Consider the following 27,234-nt stretch of genomic DNA (forward strand, 5'->3'; position numbering starts at 1 on the left):
GTTCTCATTTTAACATTGGCGCCAATGCACTGTTACTGTTTTCTAGCATGTCCATAACAGTCTTTTAAATGCAGGAAATAACAACTCATTGTGACCAACTGGCTGGAATTTAATAAATATGTTATCACTTCTAATTTTCTCCAAAACTAAAAAGATAATTTAGCAGGTTAGTTCAAAATTTAAATATTTAACGATAGCTAACTTGAATACCAGGGCTGGTCGCTGGTGTTCCGCTTAAAAGCAGTTGTGCGCTCTGGTAACACTGGCGTTACAGCTGATTGAAATCATAACAAAAGAGCAATGTTTTCCTGTGTTGTTTATGCTTAAAAAGCGATTTTAGGCGTTATTAAGGACGCGAAAATGGACAAATCCAGGTCCAGTGCGTACGACAAGTTCGTTGGCTTCGTGGAACAACTGCGAAATACGGAATGCAGGTGGGACTGAACGGAAATTTGATTGTTTTCGGTTGCATTGAATGTTTTGGGGAGGGGACCGGCAACAGTTTGTTGCTCATTACGGAACAATATTGATTAAATTATGAAGCCCAGGTGATTTCCGGTGGTTTTATTGCCCTTAAGATGAACCTGCCAACTTGTTAGGCCACCCAAAACATTCATTCAACATTGAGCAATAAGTGCATCCGCTATGACGTCATGCCACATACCTGTAATAAAACTAATTTATTTCGAACCCCCCACAGCCAAAAGCAGAAGATCACCTGCTTTCAGCAGATTGCCGAGTGCATCATGTCGCCCTCGCTGGCGGGCCACATCAACTATGCCGCCCACTGCGGCACGGCCACGAATGTTCTGCTGCTGTTCTGCGAGGATGTGGATTCCGTGGTTCGGATGAGCGCCGAGGAAAACCTAAATAAAATACTGAGGTCACTCGAGAAAACCCGGGTCAGTCGCATTCTTATGGATCTGTATGGTGAAATTAAGCGTAATGGTAACCAGAGGTAAGGAGGCAAATATATTAAAGCTAAAATAACAATCTTAAAAAAGAAAAACTTTCTGCACAGATCCCTGAGGATTTGCCTAAACCTTTTCTCCTACTATGCTCCACAAATAAAGGAGAAACACATCAAGTGGTATGCCGTGAGATTGCTCCAATGTATGACCACCATTTCCCAGCGCAAGGAGACGTTGCTCCAGGAGACTCTTTGCGACTTCGTCAAGCACTTTAGCCGCCATATACAACAGGGTCTCAGCGATAGCGAATCCTGCAAACTGTTCGAGGTAGAATAATATCCCTAAACGTCTTTTCTTTTTATGTTTAAGCGTTTGTTGACTTTTGCAGACTTTTCTGGACCAAATTAGCTCCGATTGTGCCGTCAAGCGTCGTTGCTCTGCCCAAAACTGCATGAGTCTGATTGAGAATGCACGCAATAGGAGCCTCATGGCCAGACATGGGGTCAACAAAGTGATGGGTAAGACAGCTTAAATAGGAAATGAATTTCTGAGAGAAATACGAAAAATCCATATGAACACTGCATCCTTACTAGCAACTATAGCAAATGAGAAGTTCGTGAGTGCTGTTATTTACTATTAGAAAAGGAATTTAAATTCAGCAGAATGATACACTTGTTTCAAAACTCTAGGGTCAGCTGTTATTGTTATTTCGCAAAGAGTAACACCATTAAATTTAACAATATTGCAGCCTTAATAACAGCCTCTATTGTTTGTACACTTTTGGATAAACGTATTCACTATTCGCTGCTATCGCTGTTAGTTATTTAACGCATTTTCGCTACGACACTTTGTGTTCAACAGGACGCTCTTTATATTCACATCAATAATGAAAGAGATGTTTAAAAAGCGTGTAACGGCCAAATACTAAGCCTCGCATAGATCGTCATATATATACATATATTGTTAGGTTCGTGCTGGCTCTGCAGCTAAAAAATATTTTTAATATTCTAAAAAGCCGCAAATCCATGAAAAATACCTTACCAAAATGTAAAGCCATCGAACTGCGAACTACGCGAGCGCGGGAATAGATGGTTTTTGGTTTTATTCAAACTCGAATTGTGAATGCAATCACAGCCATGGGTTTGTTTGTCTGTGGCCTGTGGGCGCTAAAGGGGGCGTGGCACAATAAAAGTAACTAGACAGTTGATATAAATTATATTTCTACAGTGCTGTTGGTTACCATGCGCAATCGATGGACGAGCCATCGAATGTACGAATATACACACATATATTTTTTCCAGATTTGTTTTGATTTTAGGCAACGATAGCGGGCAGTTTTTATTTTAACATTTGCTAACTGGCGGACTGCAGCAATAACTGCAGCGGCAAAAACAAAAGTCATGGCAACGTGAGCCATGCGAAAATGCTTAAAAATTGCAAACACAAATCATTTTTTATTGAATTTTCATGAAAATATTATTGGCAAACGTCGACGAAGAGGTAAATGCACCATAGTTACGTTACATTTGCCATCGTCTTTTTATGACCTGCTGCATTGTCCAACAAAAAATTAAGTTCAAACCTCAGAGGAGCTCGGTGTTTGGCATTTGCAAACAATTGAAGTGATATACCGGACTGGGAAAACTAATTCATTTGCTAGGACTACCTTTATGGAAGTCAAAATTCTGACCTCGCCCAAGTTCATATAAATTAAGCTTCGGCTTGACTCTTCCTTTGCTCTTTTCTTGTCCAAATGTTTACCTTCAAATCAACTCCTTTAGCTCCTGTTCCGGTTTCTAGCTCTGCTCCTTTCCCTGCCGCCTACCGGTCTTCTAGTCCTGTGTCAACTTTATGCCACTTCTCGGCAAAGGCACAATGCCAGGCAACTCTTCAGCGCATCCTTATACAGTCTGGCGCCTCTTTTTATGGGCACCCATCATAGTACTTGGGCTGCCTGTGTTCTGGCATGCCCCAACAAACAGACACAAAGTACGGTGCTCAGACCTCAGAACTCAGAGCTCAGAGCCGGGATCCTAGATCCCAGACCCCAGAACACAGACCGCAGAGCCGCCCTCGCCCACGCCATCTCCGTTTGTTTGTCTCCCCGCCCGTAGACGAAATGAAATTTATGCACTTGGACACTTCCATGCAATAATTCATGCGAAATTGAATCAGATATTCATTCCTGTGCAGCTTTAAAGCGGATAATCAACGTTGTAAACAAATGCCGGCCGAACGAGGCCAGCAAAGGAAAGTCGGCAGATGCAAAGGGGAGCTGGCAAAATTTATGTTGCCCACTGACTGATGCCGAGCTAAACAAAAAGTGCAAATTATTTTCCATGGCAACTTGGTATGGCAGCACAAATGGCACAATGACCAATTCATAATCTGAAAACGCTGCTGATCTCTTTGAAAACGTACTCCATGGCCCCCAGATTGTCCACCTGGTCGAGAATGTCAAAGTAATTATTTTCATTTTGACTTCATTTTGGGCTTCTACGTGTATGACAGCTGCAAAATTAATTAATATTCAGCTACAACTGTATATTCGTTTGTGTGTGTTAAAAAATATCGAAACAATTCTTATTTAAATTGTTTGATTTGTAATCAAATAATTGATAACATTTTTCTCTCAAACTTTGGGATTACTTGATTCTGACTGTGCACTTTGCAGTTAGTAGGCCTCAAACTAAACACCTCTATTCGGGTGGCTATTAATTGCAGTCCTCGAACGTGCCCAGCATGAAGTCCCCCGATTCTCTGCTCTTTCCGTTTTGGGCTCGCCAATTTTGCAGAAAGTTCTTGCGGCTTCTGCCGCTATTAATTGATACACATGGAAACAGGCCGCAAGTTGTGCTCGGCAAAGTCACTTGGCTGCCATGAGGGCCATGTAAAAAGTTTCTCCGGCGAAAAGTGTTTTCAATTTTGCGCCCCAAAGGAAGAAAATGAAAACTAATTGAGTAACAAACTTCCAACATGGCGTTTTGTGATTGGTGGCGTATACGTAATGAAACGACAAATAAGCGGAGACAACAAGAGCAAGAACTGCGGGAGGTCGAGGACTGGGTGGTGGGTAGCGGGAAGTATGTGCATGTGTGCAGAGTCTATAAATATCAGATGGAAAGTTTTCAACGAGATAAATTTAATTGGAGGCAATTTGTTGCAAAACATATGAGAGAAAAGTTGCCAAGAACACGAAAGAAGTATGAACTGCAATTGGCCGGCCAAACGCCAAAGAAAGTGGGTAAAGGTATCTGGTACTGGTATTTGTATTGGTATTGGAATTGCTATCTGTAAATGTATCTGTATCAGATGCTCGCGTATTGCTTATTGAGCTAATTGGAATTGCCAGCACACGCTGCGCAAAAAGTTTGAAGAGCGTTTTTAATTTGTATCAACAGCAGCCGTAAGTTTCCCTCCATTAACTAACTTATCCCTATTATTTCTTGCAGAGCTCCTGCTGACGGATCAGCAAGCGAACAGCGTGCTAGGAGCCTTGGGGCTGCTGCGCCTCCTGCTGCCACAGCTTATACGCGGCTACCCCGGCGATAGCCACGAGGATTCCGAGTCCTTGGCCGGCAAGAAGCAGCAACAGCAGCAGACGACGACCTCCGACTGTCGGCAAATTATTGAAATTTATGATTATTGTTTGCACCTGCTGAGCACGCAGCACACCGCGAATCACGCCATCATAAATGCCACCCTGGAGGTCATCAACGGCATACTCCAGGCTGTGGACGCCGCATCCGATGGCCAATGTAGCCAGAGTCTGGGCCAAAGTTTGCGCCAACTGTTGTGCAATCAACAACTGCAGCACAATGAGTATTTGCGGCGAAGGAAATCATTAAAGAATCAAATATTCCAATTGAAAAATTACGAAGTGGCGACAAGTCAACACCAGCTCGAGGATGAGGATGAGAACGAGGATGTGGATGAGCTGGTGGTTGGGGCCACTGCAATGCAAATGAAAAAGAATTCAAATGCAAAACTGCAGCAGGCGAAGTGTCGAGAGCAGCAGCAGCATCAGCATCAGCAGCAACTCGAGGTTGACAACAGCTCGCTGGGAATTAATGCTGGGGAAGATGCCCCGACCGAGGCTCCAAGTTCCGTCGCTGATGAAGGTATGGCAAATAAGGCAGAATGCAAGTCGAGATGGTTTGTGGGTTTGCGTTTGGGAGTGTGTGCGCGCAGTCATGTGGAAATGTGACATGCTGACGGAGGATCAGAGGAACTGGGGGAAAAGACGGGCGTGGCAGGACAGTGAGGGCCGTGAAGACAGACGGGCAGGCGGACGGACGGGCGGACGGAACCAACAGACAGACCATGCCGAAATCAAGAAAATTGAGCAATTGCACAGGCTGATGGAGACGCCCACACACAATGCACATATGAAAATTATTAGTGCATGCTTTTAGGCGGCGGCACATGCAGGAACGAGGTCAGGCCAAATTTGCATTTGCATTTGCCGCCAGCGGAATCCTGCACAAATATTTACACAAATTGTAGGGCTAACCCATACCCGAACTCATGCCCACACCATTTTTGCATTTTCCAGGGGGAGAGCCGGAGTCAACGAAGCTGCGCTGCCACATTAGGAATGCCGCACGCAGCATCAGCGAATGCGTTGCCTCGGATGAGGACAAGCAGGGGCAAGGACACCGGCAGCAGCGGGACGAGGATGGTGTCGTAGTGGCGGAGGATGATGATGATGATGATGATGATGATGACGACGACGACGACATGGAGCTGCTGAGTGCCGAGTGTGATGACTTTACAACCCTGTCGCAACTAAATGAACAACAACAGGCGCTGTCAGCGGCATTGAAATTGCCCACAACAACAGCAGCATCATCAGGCGGAGCAGCAACATCGCAGGACGATAAACTGATTGATGTTGATGCCGATGTTGGGGGGCTGCCTAAACCGCAGCATCAGTCATCTTTGCAGAATCTGCTCGCCGGCAGCGATGACAAATCCCAGCATTTGAGTGACATCGACAATGAATCTTTCAACAGCATCGATTTCGATGCCGAAATCACAATTGCCGGCAGCAAAGAGCAGCAGCAGCAACATCCACCGGCGGATGATTCGGTGGAATCCGGCGATGCAACAGCAATTGGCACATTCTTCAACAATCTGCTGTCGCATTCCAATGCAGGTGAGCCAGCCATAACTGTGATACGATATTCCATTTCGTGCAAATATTTCATTAGCAAAGTTCAAAGTTAGCGGAGCAAGTTCAAAACTATTTCCATTTGATGTTATTGCATTTCACGGTCTACCGCAGTCGCCACCAAATCCCATTTTGCCCACAATTTTGATTTTTGCTTTTGTTTCTTTTTTTCTTTGCGCCAAACAATTGTGCATCTATTTGCAATATTCGGGTGGCATTCGATGGCATTATTTGCATAATTGCGACCGCGCTGCAGACGTGACTCGCAGCCAAGCCAATTGCACTTGCGAATTAATGAAGCGTAATTGTTGCCGGGTTGTCGACTGAAATTAGGCAATTCGTGCACAAGGATCTCGGCTCCTGAAGAAGAAGGATGTAGGATGTAAAGTGCAAGTCTGCGAAGTTATTGATTTTAGTGTATTTCTCATTGAGCTTAAAATTTGACCCAATTAGTATTGTGTTTCTCGTTCTCAGTAGCTCACTTTAGGCTAAGTTGTTACTTAAGTTAATTTAGTTTACACTTTATTATGATACTTATTTCTCTCCGTGCACTTAAGATGCATCTTGTTGTTCACTTCGTTGTCTTCAGTCCAAATGGGCAAACAAAGCTCTGCATCCTCGATTCTAATGCTATTTGCTGACATTTCGATCCCGATTGATACGACAATCAATCGTTGATATAATTTATTTTAATATTTAAATCGCTCGACTGCCTGACTGTGTGGCATCGACTCGGAATAACGAGCACCATAAGTATGCCACACTTTTCCCCTGACCTATAAATGGAAATGAAGGAAGAGCGACGACTGGCAGACATGATGCCAGACCCATGTCCTGTCGTTAGCTAGTGCGCGGGGTGGAGGCTAGTAATAAACAAAGGAAATGTACTGCACTGAGCCGGAAGTACTAATTAAGCGAATGAGTGGTGGGCGGGGCATAGAGAGTCCTGGACGGGAGGGGAATAAAGACAACCAACTGGATGGGCGAAGGACGAGATGGGGTGCGTATAAAAACCCACATCCACTTGACGTAAATGTTGGGCTTAAATCCGGCATTTCTTGTGTGTGTAAGTCTCTGCGAGGGATGCGGATTAAGCTTGAAACATGGCAATGCATTTGCGCTGTGCGATGGCCCCAAAACTCCCTCTGCCCTCACCTCCATCATCCTCCCGCACGCCAACCTCATTGCTGGTTTTCTTGTGCCGCCACTGCCACTTGGCCAAAGCATCACACTGCAAGTTGGCAACAAAGTGGTTAAGACAAATGGGTTACGTGATAAAATGCGGTTACTCAAATTGCATGTATGCAAGCTTACATGTTGTGTCACAGTATACTCGTACGTACACGGATACGTATACACATACGTGTGTGTTTTCGGCGCGGGTGTGCATGGTGTGTATGGTGTGTGTGTGTGTGCGGGTTTATTTAGCATTGCCAGGAACAGTCGGCCAAAACGAGAGGAGCCAGCCATCAGTTGCTGCACTTTGCATGCTCTGCGCTTGGCTCCTTTTTATTTTCGTCCTGCCCACCGCCTGTTGTTACTGCCGTTCCTGTTGTTGTTGTTGTTGTTATCCTTTCTGGGCCGCATTAGTTGTTTTTGCTATTGTGCACTTATGCGCTATCAGCCTTTTTGCGCTGCTTTCCCTCGTCCGTCCGCGGTAGTTATTGCCGCTTGTTTGTTTTTGTTTCTATAAATATGTACACATATATCTAGGGGTATATGTTGGTGCTCAGATATGTGAAGCCGCAGCCAGATCCGCCCGTCTTTATCTGCATTACAGCCCCGACGATTAGTATACTCTTGGAAATACTCCAGGGACATACCCTTGCGATCTGAGCTCGTAATAGAAACATCTTTGAATGCTTTTGGTTTTAAAGGAATTAATGTAGGTTCTTTCGTATCTCAGCTAGAAAATTTATAAAAAAAAATACGTACTATAATAGCAATAGAATAAATATTATCATCGATTATTACTAGCTTTTATTAAAAGATAGCGAGTCATTATGTTTAGGCCAGCTCACTTATCCTGTAGTCATACACAATTTTTCGCGTCTGTTGGTCGTGTCCTTCCCTATATTTTCGCTGTTTTTTTTTTATACCCTTTCGCTGCATCCACATATGTAACTTGAGCAGTAAAAAACATTTGCATGTGTGCTGTTAGGCGGAGAGGTTTGCCCGTCCGTGTGGCGGGCATAAAGTAGCAGCCATGGAACCATCGCTCCACCGTTCTCGCCGCGGTTTTTCCGACCAGAGCCCGCGTTTCCCACGCGGTTTTCATTGTCGCCTAGTTTGGGGTTTCGCTCCTTTCCTTGCTTATACGCTTCAAAGTTGTATTTGCCATTTTGGTGTGCTGCATTTTTTGTTTGCGTTTTCAGCGTGATTTTATAATAAAAGGAAAACACTCGACCGAAGTTGCGGAGCTGCTGCCGTTTTCACTTTTATGGAGGCTAGAGCTATTAAAGCATAAAATGCCAGCCAACCCCAAACATAATTACCGGCGAGTGTATGTGCATGAAGTTCCATAAAACTGCATGCAGGATCCCTGATTTCTGGGTGCTTTTATGAGCACCCAGCTTTTCCTAATTTGAGGGATAACTCAGATTGCTGGTTTTGGTAAATCAGTTTTTTTTTTAGATGTTGGATTACTTGTTAAATGCCAGATGTTCTGCTTAAACTTCGATTTGAGCTCTGGTCTGTGGGGTTTTAGAATCTTAAGAGAATGCTTTTGAACATCAGAAACTACTGTTTGTTTGGTTTTAAAATTTTTCAATTTAAGCGAAGCATAATTTTGCGTACATTTGTAACCAATTTGCTGGGCTTACCACTCCCGCACTTAAAGGATGTGTTCCTGGAACACTGATCAGGCTTCGTCGGTAGTTTATCTGCCCCGAACAATACATGCGAGCACTCTGACCATAAAGTGCTCTGCAGCTTCCGTTGGCCGCAGTCGTGGAATCGTGGTTGCTCTAATTTTTACAGCTCTTGCATGCGGCCGGAACATCCATTAGAACAATAACAAAGAACAACAACAACAACGACAGGGATAGCCACAACAAGTGCATCTAAAAGATGCAGCCATTTTTAACCCACTTAAGTGGTCAGTGGGGGAAGCGAGTGGCTGCACTATGCTCGTACTTTCCATGAAATTGAAGTTTTCAATTAATTTTCAATACAAGATGGAGAACCGGGAAGTTTGCCCGCGGCGGCAAGCTAATAGAACAACATAAAAAGTAGCTAGGAAAATAGTTTCAGCGGTTTTGCCCTCACATATACGCACACACACACACACATACATCCGTGCCAGATACTTGTGCCCTTATGGCTCACAAAGTTTGCCACGATAGACGAATGTGCCGGGTAATTGGCCGTCTGGAGTGGCCGCAAATTAGCCAACGCCATTGCTGGCATTAGTGTCAAACCAAGTTATCTGCTAGACCTTCGACGGGGCGCTCTAACTCTCGTGGCTTTTGTGCTTCCAGCTTCGGAGTCGGTCAGTAAGCTCTTTCGTCAATCAAGCGGCTCTAAGTCCACGCCCTCCAAGTCCGCTTCCACTCCGGCTCCCGCCGACAAATCGGATGCCATCTCGGCCGCCTCGCTTACGCTTTCGCTTACCTCCTTGGCCAGCAGTAACCTGGAGCCGCCGGAACGGCAGCCCTTGATTGCGGAGACGCCCACGCCAGTGGAAGATTCCTGCTCAATAACCGCCTCGCACACGGCCTCCACAGCCCTCATGATGGATGCTCCAGCCGTGGAAGTGGCAGCCTCTAAGCCCGAAACACCGCAGCTGCGTGGCACGCCCAATGGTAAGTCGCTTGCCGTCGCACCTTTAGGAGACACTAATTAGAAGCTTTATCTCCTTAGCTAATCCCTTTCTAGTGGAGAACTCGCCGCTCCGACAGACAGTTGTCGGTCGTGCCCTGATCACCGTGAAAATTGGCAGCATCCTGGAGCAGTCGTTGGTCTACTATACGGCTCGCTTGGTGGCAGCTCGGTTTCTGCTCAGTGGACAAGCGGCGGGATTGCAGCCCGATAGCATCAGCAGAGTGTCTATCAAGAGCCTCTCCTTGGCCGTGATTGCCCAATGTGTGCGTTTGGCTCCGAAGATTCTTCAACTCAGCCTGGAGATTAGCGAGCAGGAACTGCAGCTGCTGGAGGAGGCCACCTCTCAGATTGGAAGTGGTGATAGCACTCAAGTTTCGAGTCCCCAGAGCAGCGACAATTCCCAGGTGGGCGGAGAGAAGCCACCCCTGGATAGTAGTCTCGTTCCGACTAGCCTGGAAGAGAACCTGCTTCTGCTAGACATTAAGGATGATCATTTCGGGCCGAGCACATGTCCAGCATACTTGCAGTCAGCGACACCCACCCTAAGCCGCAGTGCAGACGCTTCAGTTCTCCTACTTGAAGGCGGCACTACTTCATCGCGGTCTGCCAAGAAATCGGAAGAGATGCTCTCCAAGTCCGAGATCATTGAAAGTTCGTACAGGCCCACAGTGGCAGTTGAGGATGTGCCTCCATTGAGCATGCCTCCACGTCCACCCAAGCGCACAAAGTCAACGCGTAGTCGAGTAGGAGTTCTTGGAACCTCCTCTACCACTGAGAGTTCTTCACCTCAAAGCCGTCAGAAGCTTTCGGATATCCTGCTCTTCCATGACCACTGCGATCCCATCTTGCGGGGTGGCGTCCAGCAGGTTGTGGGTAACTTCCTACAATCTAGTGGGGCTGGACTGTTTCTGGATCTGCAACGTGGTCTTGGTCTGCAACACTTGTTGGCCATTTTGCTGAAGGTAAGTGCGTCGATGGTCCCATACGCGATATTCGCACAAAGTGTTTCATAGCCAGAGGCACTCTGACTAAAGTTCCTTTAATGGGTACCTCCCATCTGCCGGTGCCTGGTTAATGGTAAGCTACATTACATGTATGCTAACCCGCTTTGTATATCTGGCGCTATATCTTTGTCATAGTACGCCCACTTGCACTCCTTTCCTCCACCTTTCACTACTCCTTTTTCTCCCCTGCGTTTGCATAACGCATACGCCACGTTGTGCGACTATTTGCTTTACCCTGCGTAGGGTATAGTGACTTGTTTAGGATGTTTGTTTTGGATTTAAGCTATAAACAGTACCTTAATTAACGCAAAAAACAGAAAAAAATAGACAAATAACTTGGTTACTCAAGAATTTTACTCAGAAATTCAAAATTCCCAGAGCATTCCATCTTCGACTGGTCCGGATTATTATGTGGCAGCAGCGAAGTCCGCCCCCTATTTTCCCCTCTGTGCAAACATTCTATATCTATAAATATGTACCCCAACCTTTTCGCTGTACTTTTTTCTATGTTAAACCATCAAGCTAACATATTTTAACACATGCAGGCAAACATACACGGACACGGACACGTGTCCATATCAATGGCTGCTGCCTTTTGAATACTTTTCAGCTCCGGCCACCAACTCAAGCAGCCAAGCCAGTTGCAGTTGGAGCTTAGCCGGCGGCATTTTGTGTGGTTGGTTGTTTTTCATTTGAAAATAAGAAAGAAAATTCTTATCGCCTTCGCAATGTGCAAGTGCAAATGCCCCTAAAGGGAGCAGCGCGCATCCGTTGCCATCTTACTTTCTCCCATCCTTCCATTCCCATCACCACACCATCCCACGATTCCACTATCCCACCATCCATTCCCATCTTACCCAACTTACCCTTCCGGTATGCAGAATGTGCGCATAAGTTGCACATTGATTTCTGTCTGGGGATTGGCGGTGGCAGTAAGTTGGGGCTCCGATGCGGGGATGGTTTCTTATTGAATTCAATAATTTAGTGGCCAGCACCGAACATTTAAATTGCTGCTGGCTGTTGGCCTCCCCAAAAGTGCAATTTGATTATGCAATGTTGTTGCAGCGAGATGCACGCGCAGATGAGGAGGAAGTGGAATGGGAATGGGACGCAGGACGTGCCAGCTGAAAATCACATTAGATGCCTGCTATATAATGGCTGCAAATCCGTCTCAATGGCACTTGCCAGCATACCAAAATTGAAGCCAAAACGAGATAGAGATTGTTGGGAAGGGGATCGAAATGGGGATGGAAAACGGGAAGATCCTCCCCGGAGCTGGCTATCCCAGGCCATTCCGGGGCCAAAGGCAAAGCAACTTTGATAACAATAGCCCTTTGGCCGGGTCTGCAGCTAGGAAAAGCTTGTTAGGGATTCGTTAAAAATGCACACACTCTCAGATGGATGCCCGGATGGAGGGAAGGGATGCCCGAGAGCTGGCCACTGTGTGATTGTGGAAAAGTTTTTGCTTGTGCAAACAATAAAACACAAATTCGCTTAGCCAACGTCTCGTTTTGGCCGTGGCCGTCTTATGCCTGTTCTTGAGATCCTGTATAAAGAAATTTAGCCGAAAACTTTTTGCTCTTCTCCACTTATTGCAGGGCTTTGAGGACGAGATCCACACAGTGGTTATACAAGCGTTGAATGCATTCGATAAGATATTTCCGAATGTGGTGTCCAAATATTTGACAGAGCCGCCATGTCATTATCATGCTCATCAGCAGCAGCAGCAGCAGCAGAAGGAGCAACAGCAACAAGAGCAGGACAACCAGAAGCTGGAGCAGGACCTGCAACGACATTCAAGTGGACAACAAAAGCGTTCGGGCCAGGCGCAAACATTTGGCCAACAAACTTTTGCAAAGGACCAGGATAATGCCTTAAGCAGTCAACGGCAGCAACAAAGGCGTCCTAACGATGCCGGGACATGTGCCAACTCCTCGGCCACTGATAATGATGAGCTACTGGCTGCTCTTTTGAATGATTTCCAATTGCAATCGACTGGCATGCGGCAGCAGCCAAAGAATAATAGCACCGACACCGGGCAGTCGGGTAATGAGCCCGATCTCGAACCCAATCCCAATGCCGCAGTGGAGCCTTTCTGTGTGTTTGCCATCTCACCGAAATTGCTCTTGAGCAAACTCCGGCTCTGCCATCACAATAAATATTGGCTGGTCCAGAATAAATACGCCGAAGTTATTTCGAATTTAAATTACGTGCTGCTGCGGTCGTACTACGCAAATTTTCGTTGTGCCATCGACAACAAAAACAGCGGCGCCAGGAAGCAGGACTCCAAGTGGCCACCGATGGATGCCAGCAGTGTCTGCCACTCTGTACGGGACGCGGAGGGCGAGGACATTGTCTGCACTTATGAGGTAAGCAGCTAAATCGTCTTATTACAGCCGCTCCCGCTGGCAGTCCACCATCCGCCGCTCGCCAGCTTGTTTATTGTGCAGATTATTTTACGAGTGTGTTTTCGCCCAGCTCTCTGGAGCGTTTGGAGCAAGTGCGCCAGAGCATCTGGAGCATCCGAGGCAATTCGAGTGCCGGGATGGGGCACTCCTCTGACAACTCTTATTGAACATTTGTGCACTCAAGTGTGTGGCCGGGCTCTTTGTGCATTCTGCCGGAGACTGCGAGCGCATCCTGCCGAGTGCCGAGTGCCGAATCCAGAATGACGGGTTCCACTGACAGCCTGACGGACTGGCTGACAGAGCTTGGGGGTTTTCCTTTTCGTGGCACCAGCTCGCACATATATTTGTTTATTTATTATTTTGACAAAGCTAAGCAATTTACTAAATGGCACTGAGAGGGAAAACGTACATCAACTCGAGAAGAGTCGGCAAACAATTGCGCCAAAGGACGACAGACGGATCAAACTGAATGCCGAGAAATTGTAATAGCATGAGGAGAGCTTAAATGTGTGCCTACAATCCTATCTATTGATGTGGAGCATTGAATTTCGTATTCCAAACGTAGTTGCAATTATGGTTCACTGTGTTTTCGCAGAGTTCAAAACTTGGTTGCCCGCATTTTTTGATGGGCGCTCGCGTTATAAACACTTTACTTCAAAAACCATTTTGCCAGAGTAAAAACTTAATTATAAATTATTATATATTATATTAAAAATAACGTAGTAAGAATCAACAATTTTTTTTTTAATATTCAATATAACAACAAAGGTCATTTTCAAATCAAAGGTTGGCTTTTCATGCTGATGGCCATTTTCTTCAGTGTTCTTTCTACCTTGTGGGCCAAATCGACTGGGCAAACCGCATCTGCACGGCCATTCGAAACTGCCAAACTGCATAATGAAAACTTGGCTCACTTTTTGATTTACAACGTGCCGTCAACTGACTCAAAAGCACTTTGCCCCCTTGCAGGCGCAGTTTCTGGCTGAACTTTTACATCTGCTCGGCGACGATGATGCGCGGGTGCGGGAACATGCCGCCTGCTGTCTTTGCCGCTTTATAATGCAAACGGCGCGCCAGGACCCATCGCAGGACCAAGGAGCAGGAGGCGGAGGTGGGGACGATATCGAAGGCAATGGCAACGTCAACGTTGAAACTCAACAAACTAATTTCAATTTGCTGTGGGATTTTTTCGACTATCGCATATTTGGCAGCATGTCCGTGACGTTGCGTAATTTATTCCGGGCCAGTTCGACGATTGTGCCGCCTCTGGCTGAGCTGGATGCATTGGCCACCTCGAATTCCGCGCCATCTTACCCCGACACTGGCAGCACGTCCGGCTCCTCCACATCGACATCTGCCTCATCCGGAGGATCCGCAGCGGCAGTCTCCGCGGCGTCGGCCTACTTCGAGGCAAGTTACGGTATCGGCATCGCCGAGGGGCATGTTTTTGCGCTGGCATCCGCGTCCCAACGTCAAATCGCGCAGGAGGAAAAAGTTTTGGCCAAAGTTTTGTATCGCTTGACAAATAAATTGATGACGCTGAATGATAAAAATGTGCAGGTAAATATTTGTGTTTGCCAATCGAACGTAGCCACCGAATCGAAGCGAATCGATACAAACCAATCTGCCCACCCATTTCCCTTCACAGTTTGGCATAATTTACGCGCTGCGCCTCCTGCTGAGGCACTTCAATTTCGTGGACTATCAACAGGTCTGGCTGGAATTCAATTTCGTTGAAATTTGCATTAGCTATGCCTACTACAACAATGCAACAGCTGCGGACCTCGGCTGCCAGAACGATTTGATTGATGTGATGGGCAAATTAATGGCAGGTGAGTAGTGGGCTGGCCTACCTGCCGATCACAAAAGGGGTTACTCTGTTATTTCCTTGCTGGCACAATCCCATTCCCAATTCTCATCTCCATAACCCCAAATTTCCCAACCATCTTAACCGACATTCACATTCAAATGCCGCATTAATTCATGGCTAACTGGTGATTTTTTTTTTGGTGCGCCTGAATGCCCTCACGATATTTCAGATATCTCTGATATTTTCGATATTTATTGGATTTATTCGACTGGGGCGGTCAGTCGACGCTTTGTGGCTCGTTTGGCTAATTTAATTTGAATGGAATTACAAAAGCAGTAATTTTTAGTCTCAGACTGCATATTTAATTGCATTATGCTGTAATGAATGCTGTGGAAACGTTTGCATAAATCATTTTAATTAATTGTTTGTCATTAAATAGATTTGCATAAATATTTTCATGCTGCGGTGTAAGTGACCGGGCGCAGTCTATTTTTTTTAGATGCTATTATTTTTAAATTTAATCAAGAAAAACGGGAAATTAGCATAAATGGTTTTAAATTTCCGTTGCACTAAATGTTTACTTCGCTACCAAAAAATAGGGAATTAACTATGGTAACCCCCAATACAGGGTGACAGTGTGGACGAATATATGATATACTCTAACTATGAAAATTATTCAATTCGTGTGGTTTTCATAGATGTACGACATGCAAACGAACTTTATTCAATCTAATATTTTTGGTTAAAAAGTACAGAAATGTTGCACCTAATAGGCTGACGACTACACTGACTAGCGCTGAAACTGGATTCTGCATTTATTCGCACACTTTTTTCCCATGCAACTAAACGTTTTTAATTTAATAATTCCGCACGGCATTATTAACAAAGTGCATCTAAAAAATGCCAACAACTGTAGCAACATCAACAACAGTTATGCAGCTAGTGCAGTAATAAACATTTCAATTCAATTTGCGAAATGTTTATGGGTCGGAGCAAAAAAAAAAGCAAACAGAAAACCAAACTTCAACTCAATTTCATTAGGGCATTTCACAACCACCAACCACCGAACACCGATCGAACTCCACCTCTACACTTCATCGCATGCATTAGGATGCCATAAATTTTAGGACATTGTGGATGGGATGCAAAGGATGGGGAATGGCGACAGGCTCTTCATTATTTATCATGCCGGTCGCGTATTTGCTGCGCGCTAATGTAATCCACCATAATCAAAAAGTAATTAAATTATTAATAAACCATTAAATGTTAAATAATTTTTGTGTCAGTGACGCCGGCTGCTACCACACCACCATCCCTCGCCCCTTAACTAAAACACTTGCCATGGCCATTTGAATTTGCATCCGCATTTGTGCCGCTTGCCTGCAATGTGCATTCAACAATTTAATATTTAAGCCGCATGTACTTATGTGCCCATGTATCCGCCTATCCGCGTATCCGTGTGCCTCGCATATCTGGACATCGATTTAAAAACAGAATCGCCAAATGTTTTCCGACACTCTCGCGTGCGCTTCATGATAAGTTTTGACAGTTGCCAAAATGTATGCAAATAGTTTCCAATTCATGCTCGGCACCAAAACAAACAGCCAGCGAAATCCTTTAATTGTGGCCTATGTAAATTCACAGTTCACCGATGGCTTAAAGCCATAGAAGCACCTGCAATCCCAGTGGATTTCGCGATATGTGATGGAAGTTATATAGGTCTTTGTAGCGCACTTACATCTAAAATCCCTGTTCAATTCTTCCTCCTAAAAAATACACTTCAATTTCACTTGATAAATATTCAAAACAATCTTTGTTTTGCAATATACATAGCTCATATATATATATATGCAATGTTGCAGCTCGCTTCTCTAATTTTAATGAACTTTGAAGATGATTACGTTAGATTTTAATGAATGGGAGTTTGAGGTGTACTGGACTGTGAGCAATGTTGGAGCTTCTGATAATAATAAATGAATTTTAAGAGCCCTAAGGAATCATTTATCACAATTGTTTGTGTATAGACTTGTGGATACGGTGCGGTTAAATTCATCTACTTACACATCGTGAGCGGAACTACCTCCAAGTCCACCTTCTGTGGCCTCATAATCGAACGCTGACCTGGCGCCAAACTGGGAAAAATAACTGAAATGTGCGATTAATAAATATAAATTGGTAACGGAAGAATGGCGGCGTCTCATTGCGATTGTGTGCAATTTTCAATTAATTAGTAAATGTAATGCAAACGGCGATGCGGGGCTGCTGGCTATCCACTTGCACATTGTGGCCCCCGAAGGGGTTCTTTAAATGGCTCCCTTAACACTTAATTTTTATAAATATTTATGCGCATACAATTTAATTTATTTGCAAATAATAATTTTTTGCAATGCCATTTCCTTTCGCAGCCGCCAAATACAAATATATATTGCTTATTGCCATTGAATACTGAACGTTGCATTGTTGACACATAAATTGAAATGTTGCGTGCGCCGCACACACTCACATTAATTAACGCTGATAAATCATAGCATACTTTGAAACTTTTTCCGCTTGTTACCTATGCAATTTTTGTTTTAATTTCGCATTATTTTGCCGCCTTTGCCGATCCTACATATCCACATAAACGCGTATATTGCCATGGCAATCCCATTGAATCGCGCATTTTTCAATTGCAAATCCATTAATGCGTTTTTCATTTTGTGAGCTGCAATTACGCCGCATTTGTATAATTTTAAGAGCTCGTTTGCATTTTAACACAATTAGCCCAGGTGGGATCACTTAATTTGCCATTAATAAGCCGCGCTACCGCCACTACCCATCATTGCATCATTGCATCATTGCAGGTGCCATGCTGAGCTCAGGTGAGCCAAACACCGCCCACCTGGACTTTCTGCTGCGTCACAGCGTCAAGATGCTGAACATCTACTATCACCTGGTCACCAATCAGCGCCCACCCACCGCGGGATCACAGTCGGGAAGCAGCAGCTCCAAGCAGCCCAAGAGCGAGCTCTTTGCCCGCGAACAGCCAGCGGCAACCCTTCAGGCTCTGGGTTACTTTGCCGGCGATTACGTTTACATGAAACTTTACAACATTTTAAGAGGTGCTAATGACAGCTACAAGGTAAGTCAGACCACGGACTCGCAGATTCCGAGCCGGGAACCGCCATTAAGTCGCTGCTGGCGCCGAAATGGCAAAAGTTGCGCGGCACGTGCACTGAGATTTCCCAGCATCCAGCATCACAGGATTCGGTTCGAGATGGAGCTCCTGATGGAGATGGAGCTGCAGCTGGATGCACGTACAGCGCAATGCGCCGTTTTATATGCAACACTTTCCAACGCTGCCGCAGCAATGGCAATGAGTTGTAAAAATTCAGCCCGCGACGAAATGCAGCCAACGTAGCATCCACACTTGACTTTTGCCACTCGCAGCTCAAACAGAAAACTTCTCCACTCGGAGTGACTTAATGTGCGGGTTGCATTAGGTCGCCAGCACATTGCATCCGCCACTAACTCCTCGTTCTCCTTCTCCTGGATAAGTAACTCGAGTTTTTCTATTTGTCCTCCCCAGATAACCATAAATCAGGAGGCCGGCAGCTTATTAATTTGTCTCCTGAAAACCTGCCTCCACGCAGTGAGCCTCTGCCTGGAGGGCATGGCGAGTGCTTCGCCCCCGGAGCTGAAATTAATCGAAGAAATACTCCACTATTTGACCAGGCTCATAAATTATGCGCCCGCCGAGTGCGTTGCATGTCTGCGGCAACTGTTGAAATATTTATTCGCCCAAAATTATGCCAGCCAAGTACGGCTGCAGCCATCGGCCATCGGTGGAAATGGCAGTGAAATTGGCCACCATGCCGCCTTCATGCGTCCCTACTTTGCGGCCAAGGGCAGGGGTCACGGCGCCAGCTCCACATTGTTGCCAACAATAAATTCAAAACCAGCGGTGGCGGTGGGATCCCAGCGAGGGGCACCAACCGACGCTCGCCAGCCAATTGATGCCGGCCCACTCCAGGACATGGGCATGCTCTTTGTGCACGGCCTGCAGCCACCCACTCCGCCGGCGGGCGACTGTGTCCGGCTTATAAAGCTATTCGAGCCGATGGTCATATACTGTCTGACGGTAAGTACACTGCGAGAAGCTTATCTTTCATTTAGGCTACATTTTAAATGTATATATGGGTAGGTAAACTGGTTTCCAAAGGTACATTTTTATTTTATATAAATGTCCAAAATGTAATACCCATTTTTCCCACTGCATAAACGCAACGTTGGCCAGCGATTGCTAATTAATTTTAGTTGTAGCCAATTTGTTTGATTAAAAATGCACAGACACGAATACCGACCATCCTGGGGAGCAGTCCTTAATCTCTTACGTGTGTGAGTGTGTGCGCGGATGGGTCAGAGTGCAACCATTGATATTTTATTAATGGCAAAAATTTGCAGAACTCTAGTATTTCTCCATGTAACATGTACCTTTCCCTTGCGTTCCCTTTTCAGCTCTTCATGAAATCCAATGCGCTGGTACAAGCGCCTATTTTGCGATTACTTTCCCAACTGCTGGACTTGAATGTGACCTATAGCATACTGGACTCGAAGAATGTAATATTTGATCAGGTACTGAGCAATATGGATCTGATTGAAGGCGGAATAGATAGGTAAGTGAATACAAGATTGAATATAAATTGAATAAAAGAGTTTAAATAAATCGATTAAATATCCCCTGCCTTAATTTTGATACTTTTCTAACTTGTAACTATAGAAATGCGTTTATCATGGTGCCGCCCATGCTGAGATTCCTGGTGCAGCTGACGCACAAGAGCGACCGGCAGCTGATCACGATACCCAAGATCATCAGCATCACCAACAATCTGCTGGCCAACGGATCGGTGCGCGTGGTGGCTCTGCTGGCCCTGAAGACCCTAAGCTACGAGCTGTTTTTTATGCACAGCCAGCTGGAGGAGGCGCTGGATACCGAGGGCCATAACTCAGGGCGAGACGCGTGCCAGAGTCCTTTGAGTGCAGCCCCCACACCGGAAACCAGAGAGGCCTTGCTGGCGCAGCGACGCGAACTGGACACCCAACGAGAAGTGGTGCTGGGCATGCTGGAGAAGTTCATCGAAGCACGGCCGAGTCAACAGGTCCTCGCCCTACTCCTGCTGTTCGAGCGGAGTGTGCAGCAACTGGATACGCCACCGTATCGCAGTGCCCAGGATGCGGACGCCGTGTACGGGACGCTTTGTCGAGGGCTGTGCTCCCGCCAATGGCGTCTCCACAACGCTGGGGATCTGCGGCTCCTGGAGAGCTGTTTCCGCAATAACGGCAACCATGTGCTGGCCGATAGCAAGAGATTCCTGCAGCTGTTGCAGCTTTTCATCGAGCAGGTGGGTTAAATATGCAGTGGCCTAAGCTTGACAAGGCACTCAGCCAATTCACAGCTGCCCATCAAGCCCTCAATTACGGCGTGCATTACGACTCCGGCAGTCCTGTGCCTGCACTGCTTCCGCCCATCAGTCCGTCCGCCCTCGACTGAACTCATAAATATGCGAGAAGCCTGCTTAAATATAGATGCCCACACACACTTGGAGGCGTCAAGCATATTGTAATATTTATGAATGCAGACAGAAACTTAAAACCCAGCCCGACATGCAAATGAACGTAAAACTGTCTATCAGCCGCCGGTTTGGCAGGCTGCCAATGCAAATGACATATGAATGTCCTGAGTAGGTGTCATCGGGCGTGCCTGGCATCCACTTAATAATATAATTGAAGTAATGCCACAAATTACAACACTCTCAGTTTGGCAACGATGGCCGTGCGACTTAACTGGTACTTAGGGCCAACGCCTGCAATTGCATTAATTGAACTCGATGACATTAAACTGCCGACTGGCAGATGTTCGATTCCTAAGATGACGGCCCATTGTGGCCATGTCTCATCACTTTCCATTCACTTCTCGGGTATCCATCGAAGATTCAATGCTCACAGGGCTTTGTCTGCTGAGTTTAAAAGCTTTTTCCACCCAATATATACAAAGCCGGTAGCCAAACACCTGTAGGCCCTCCTCGACCCTCGATACCCGATGCTCATCAACGATTTGTCATTGCCGCCTTCCCGTCCGTCCATCTCTCCGTCCGTCCGTCCGTCCGTCCGTTCAACCCTCCGCATTTACATACACACGAATGCACTTAGTTGCAGTTACGGGGCAATTTTTTATTTTGCCCTGCTGTTGCTGGTGCTGCTGGTGTTGTTGCTGTTGCCACTGCTGTTGCTGATCCATGTGGCACTGTAGTTAATGTGCCACATGTCGTATACGTGACATTTTTAATACCTACGCTTCAACGCCGCACATTTTCAACTATTAATGCGCATTTAAGCTACACATGCATTAACTGTCGGGTCTGTCTTCCATGCCCGTGCAGCCCGTGCCGTTAGGGCCAGCCACGCCCCCATTCGCTCATGCCATGCCCCCGCCGCCCATTCCGAACCCCCTTCCTATAGACCAGTCAAGCGTTATGCTACAGTTAAAACCAACTTAATTACAGAGTCTCACTAGCACAGCTGGGCGTGTGTTGGTTCAGCGAGTGTTCTGGGGATCCAAGTGGAGTACTTGTCGTAGGCAGAGTCAATTGCATGTGAGAACTACTCCACTCCACTACTCGACTCCGGTGCATCCGCGTGTCTAACGGCTTTGGCCGTTGGTCACCCAACTCCCATCCCAAATCGCCCGTATTAATGGCGAACTGACACTTTACTGCCGACGGCAATTCAACTTCATTTAGCTTGTAAGTTATGCGCAGAGCTTAAAAACTTTAACTAATTATCGTTTATTTAATTTGGACATGCATAAAAAAGATGAGGCGACGGTTGGGCGAATTAACAGGGTTTACGCAGTCTTTGCCGCTCAGGTGCCATGAGTAATTAAGTCTGGCCTCCCACTCGTTTTCGCCCGGGTGTTTATGTGGGATGCAGGTGAATAGTTTATGGCTGCAGCATTTTAATTGAAATTGAAATTGCACCGCAACTTAAATAACATTCTGCGTGTAAACATTGACTCGAGGAGGCACGCGAGCTGTTTAGCAAAAAATATTCTGTTTAAAATGGGTAGCACAGCCAATGGGAACTGCATTCGCCACATGTGCGGAATGGGCAGGATGGTTCTGTGTCCTAATTACTGCCGGAAAATATGTTGATGTTGGCACTGGCAACTTTGTCACACAAATTTATGCAAACTTTCACACTTTACTGCACTGGCGGTCAACAACGAAAGGAGTCATCAGCCAGTGTACTTACGTCTCTTCTCAAACGAATCTCTTTTTACATTTTCTTTGCAGGGCGTTGGGAACTTTGGTGATTTAGCTCTGGCCATGGTAATGCTGTCCAACGTAATCCTTAAAACGGAGGAGATTTATCTAGTGAATCACATTAAACTTTATTTGAAAAATAATCCAACGGCCGAGCGTCGTCTGCAGGCCCTGATGCCCAGCTCCCCATCGGCAGCTCCTCATTGGCAGGACGAGGCACCATCGACGTCTTCGGCGGCGGCAGCTGCCAGAGCGGCCGCCGCATCCTTTTCCGCCGGCCGTTCCTCCATCAGTGAAATTAACTATTTCGCCAAAGTTCTCTGCGAGAAGCTGCTCGCCTGTTTGGAGGTCCTCCTGGGCTTGGAACCGAGCTCATCCAGCCACGCCTACTGCCAGCTGACCGGGCGCTTCATGGATGCCCTGCTCAACGTCTGCTGTCGCTCACGGCACAAGGATGCACTTCAATCAGTTTTCCGTTTGGTTTTGGCCGAGTCTGAATTTCTCTGCAAATACTATAGCCTGCTGTTGATGAGTGCCGCTGGCCTGGTCGGATCCTACTTACTGGATGCCGTGTTGCTGGCCTGCCTGAGGTTGGTGCTCGCCATGCGGCTGGAGGAACCGGTGGCTCTTTTGGAACAGGCCGCCCAGCTGCCGCTGAAGACCAACTTGCAGAGGGCGTTGCTACGCGAAGTTTGTCGTGCAAGTGCGGTAAGTGAACTAAGACAAAAATCGATGTTAGAATTATAAATTAACTAATAAGTAATGGTTAAACACAGAATTATTATGCCTGGTGTTATTAATACACATGGTTTAAAATATTTTTCTGACACTTGAGGCTTTGTCTCTCAACTTTTTTGCGAACAAATTTCTCCCAGTGTAGCTAAGTAAAGAGACGGCAGCGGAGTAATGGCGAATCAGACACATTAGTTTAATTTGAATTTGGCAGACGACAGCGTTGCCGGGCCGCCAACACCCCCAATCCCCACCGCCCGTCCTCCGGATGCCCCAACCATATACGACAATGCGAATTTTTCCAGCTGACAGTTGTCGCACTCGCAATTTTGCGGTTCACCGCATCGGGTTTTTGGTTTCGGCTTTCGGTTCACCGTCCCGCCGGCGACAGTGAGCCTTTAAACGGTTGGCTTACTTTAAGCACAGTTCATTGGCGGGCATAATTTTAAATGATTGCCACTCGAGCATGCGCCACTTGTTGGATAATGGCACAATCCCAATTCCCATCCCCATCCCCAGGACAATCCCCATTATTTGCCTGTGACCCGAACACATCACGATTGTCCACTAATTGCAGGGCTGCGATTGGAGTGCGCAACAAGTGCGCCGACTGTTCGAAGGCAGGTATCTGAATTTCCTAATTGCTGACCACTTGGAATTTATTTGCGAGCTATGCCAAGAGCGTCCCGAGTGCGGCTCATTACTGCAGGTGGCCTTGTTCCGGAATGCCCATCGATTGAGCAGGGTAAGTTGCCAGAGACTTTTGCATAACAAAGCCCAGTTGCCTGCTTTTGTGTTCGTCCTTTCATCTTGTGTCCCCCATTCCCCGCCCAGCAATCCGTTCGCATCGTCCTTCGGCTATTGGGACGTCTTTGCGAGCCCGCTGAACGGGAAGCCTCCGGAGACGTTGGCAGCGATGCGGATCCAACCCTGCAGGCCATGCAACTCCTGAGTCGCCTGCACCAGCTTTATGAAGGAGAACGCTCGCTGCAGTTGCCCATCGAGCGGATGGCCCGGCGGCTGAGCGCCCAGAGTGGGCAGCCGGCCAGGAACGTCATCTACGAGCGTCTGGTGGAAGGAGACCTGGCCGGCGGAGAGGACCAGGACGCCCTGCGAACCCTTCTGTAAGTAATTCCCCTCCAATTATTCATCCCGGGCAATGGCAATTTATATTCATTTCATTACATTGCTGCACGTTAGGGTGGGTCAGTTAAGTAAGCATAAGAAAACTTAAAAAATTCATGTGGTTTGTTACATTTTGCGAAACATTTTTATAAAAATAGATCAGATCAAGAAGTATCTGAAGATCTATACTGACATTATCATCACATTTTTGAATATACAACTCGATCCACCCTCGTCAAAGTCGTTTCCCTTTCTTAACCAACGAGTACCCACTGAAAACAAACCGAAGAGTACTCAAAGTTCGGATCAGAAGACTCTCATTATCCTCCATGCTTTTATTTATGTTTCATTGCTTCGCATCGCAGACTGAAGGACTTGGAGTGCCGCCAGGACAATGAGACTGCAACGCCGTCGCGCATAATTGATGAGAGCTGGCTCTTTGCGCAGGTAAATGGGACAAGCACTTGGCCATTATGGCACTGCCACAGCTAATTTGTTGTTATTTTTCCCCTTCCCCACTGCCGCTCCATTACTCATCCTCGATGCCTTTGACAACATTTTTCCACCATCATCCACCGACAGCTAATCAAATTCGCCACCCAGCATGCCGATGCCCCGCAGCAGCAGAAGCAACTAATGCTGCTGCTCCTGGAGATCCAGTCGGAGCCGAAGCTGCAACGTCTGCTCCGAAGTCTGGGCACCGAGCATGAGGCAAAGCTACTGCGCCATGCCATCGCTGGTTCCCTGGCTGCCATGATGTCCGCCTTCCGGCAGAAGTGCATCCAGCATGCACCGCACATCAACTACATGCAACCAACGCCACTGGCGCGCGTATCCTGCGCCCTGCTCATGTCAAGGGTGGCTTCCACAGAGGCCACAAAATGCCGAAACCCACCCACCGGGGAGCAACTGGATGTGGCGCGGGCGGTGGGCGCCCTGATGGCCTGCATTCGGAATGCGGAGCAAACAGCACTCATCTACATCGATGCCCGGCTGATGGAGAAGTTCGTGGTCGAGCACCTGCTGCGCCGCGAGCATCTGCCGCAATTGCTGGCCTACCTTGGCTGGCTGGCCGGAGCAGCAAAACAGATTTTGGCCATGCCAACACGACAGGAGTCGGAACAAGACGCTCTGGGCGTGCTGCTGGCCACCGTGAATACACTTTTGCAGCAGCCCCGCGTCTGGCGGGAGCTTAATGCCAGTTCGGATCCCTCACTGCGTTGCGAACTGCTCGACCTGCTGGACTCAGTGGCTCGTTGCATTCTGCAGGACACCATTTTCTATCGAAGGCACCGCCGGGACAGAAACAAGGCCAAAGGACCGGCACCGCAAGCGATTTTCCTGGCCAAATTGATTGAAACCCAAATTGAAATCGAGTCCCTGGCCAGCGGCAGGGTCTTGGCAGGCGTCGAGGAAGCCCGACTGCAGTTCGCAGGTCAGGATCTGGCCCGATTCCAAGTGGCATTGGTAAGTGACAATCGGCTAGTCATTTGTCAGTACGACCCAGGAGCACTTTCCATTTTCTCGATTCGATTCTCCTCCCTTCCTCCAGTCGCTGGTCACCTCTATCGGCATCTCGCTGCTGCGAACGCACCAGTTTTATGCCTACGCGGTCACACCCCACGAGCTCATCCAGCAGCCAGGCGACCAGCAGCAGGAGCAACAGGCAGATGGCAAGCTGCCCTCCATTCCTGTGGACAGCCTGAGCGATGTGGATGTCCTCCGTCAATTTGTCAAGAGGTGAGTGTAAGTCCGGATGAAATATGAATGGCTTTTTTAAGTTAAAAGGGCTGTCTTTCACAACAAGTTAAGTTTCAGTTCGACGCTTAAATTGTGTTCCAAAAAAAGTTTACAAAATTAATTAGAAAAGCATTATATCCATCCATCTGATTATGCTGACCACTTATATATTTAGACTATATGGTACTGGGCCGACTGCTAATTAAATCCGCTTATCTTTCGGTGCTCACCTTAAACCAGTCAAGTTGACACCTTGCCTGTAGGCTCCATTGTCCGCTTTCCTTATCAATCGAGCAGGCTCTGTTGCATTGTCCTGGCTGCTGCCGTTGCTGTTGGTGTCACTCCTGTCGTTGTCACTGTGTCCGGCAACAGCAACCGGGGAGCGGGAGCAACAACCAAGTTGCTGACAATGCTCTGACAGCGGTGACGAGCGCATGGCAGCTACATGGAGCGATGATGAGGACGTTGGCAGCGGCTAAACCGCAACTGGAAACATCAACATCCTGTTGTTCTATTACAAGCACAAGCACAAATCCAAACATCCACACATATGCGAGAGTGCGGGCCGTAAGACTTCATTGTCATCGTCATTGTCCTTGGCTTGTTTGCCTCGTCCTTGTCACTTGACAGGCTCCCCAAGCCGTTATAGCTATTGCTCCATTGTTTCGATGGCAGTCGTCATCATTACGCTGTCAGCCGAATGGCGAAAGCTGAATTGTCATCAGCCAGGAATTGGGCGGAATAATTGTGCACGGCTAGATGTCTGTGGCAGTGGTTGTTGGTTGGCTGGTTGTTGGGTTGTTTGGTTGTTTGCCTGTCCGGAGCCTAAAACTTAACTTCCCCCCAGAAGTATGCATACTTGCACTCCGCTCGCACTTTGTCGCCCCAACCGGGCGGCAAAGCCAATCCAGTTCTGGCTTTGCCCAACCGACAAGCGCACAAACATCATAACCACATCAGCACGTGAACTGGGGAACTGGGAACCGGGCAACCAGCGGAGCTGCTCCAGCGGCAGCGAGGAAAGCTGCGAGGATGATAACGACAAAATCCCCAAAGGGCTGACGGAGCGGAACATCAACAACTCTATTAGACGAAACTCCGCGCAGGATCAGCATCAGCATCGCCGGCATAGACATGCATTTCGGCCAGGAGGAGCAATGGGTATGCGGCTGAGGGGATGTGGGGCTGGAGAGAGGATGCAGAGATGT

General features: G+C 47.0%; 1 protein-coding gene across 2 annotated transcripts in view; it reads left to right on the forward strand.

The window, feature by feature from the left end:
* Window positions 1-270: 270 nt before the first annotated feature.
* The window catches only part of htt (huntingtin), a 38,575-nt gene continuing 11,611 nt past the window's right edge, over window positions 271-27,234 (forward strand). For both annotated transcript variants that reach the window (NM_001276112.2, NM_143372.2), the window contains exons 1-21: window positions 271-434; window positions 701-958; window positions 1,022-1,238; window positions 1,300-1,429; window positions 4,364-5,032; window positions 5,467-6,069; window positions 9,564-9,887; window positions 9,946-10,868; window positions 12,509-13,279; window positions 14,288-14,878; window positions 14,967-15,150; window positions 17,972-18,249; window positions 18,697-19,248; window positions 19,626-19,783; window positions 19,888-20,509; window positions 22,460-23,137; window positions 23,739-23,906; window positions 23,996-24,285; window positions 24,652-24,733; window positions 24,869-25,753; window positions 25,839-26,026. In NM_001276112.2, coding sequence (NP_001263041.1) covers window positions 361-434; window positions 701-958; window positions 1,022-1,238; window positions 1,300-1,429; window positions 4,364-5,032; window positions 5,467-6,069; window positions 9,564-9,887; window positions 9,946-10,868; window positions 12,509-13,279; window positions 14,288-14,878; window positions 14,967-15,150; window positions 17,972-18,249; window positions 18,697-19,248; window positions 19,626-19,783; window positions 19,888-20,509; window positions 22,460-23,137; window positions 23,739-23,906; window positions 23,996-24,285; window positions 24,652-24,733; window positions 24,869-25,753; window positions 25,839-26,026 — 8,645 coding nt within the window. In that variant the 5' untranslated portion in view covers window positions 271-360. The remainder of the gene's footprint in view (window positions 435-700; window positions 959-1,021; window positions 1,239-1,299; window positions 1,430-4,363; window positions 5,033-5,466; window positions 6,070-9,563; window positions 9,888-9,945; window positions 10,869-12,508; window positions 13,280-14,287; window positions 14,879-14,966; window positions 15,151-17,971; window positions 18,250-18,696; window positions 19,249-19,625; window positions 19,784-19,887; window positions 20,510-22,459; window positions 23,138-23,738; window positions 23,907-23,995; window positions 24,286-24,651; window positions 24,734-24,868; window positions 25,754-25,838; window positions 26,027-27,234) is intronic.

The sequence above is a fragment of the Drosophila melanogaster genome, chromosome 3R, assembly GCF_000001215.4.
Source record: "Drosophila melanogaster chromosome 3R".
In the NCBI taxonomy this organism is placed as follows: Eukaryota; Metazoa; Arthropoda; class Insecta; order Diptera; family Drosophilidae; genus Drosophila; species Drosophila melanogaster.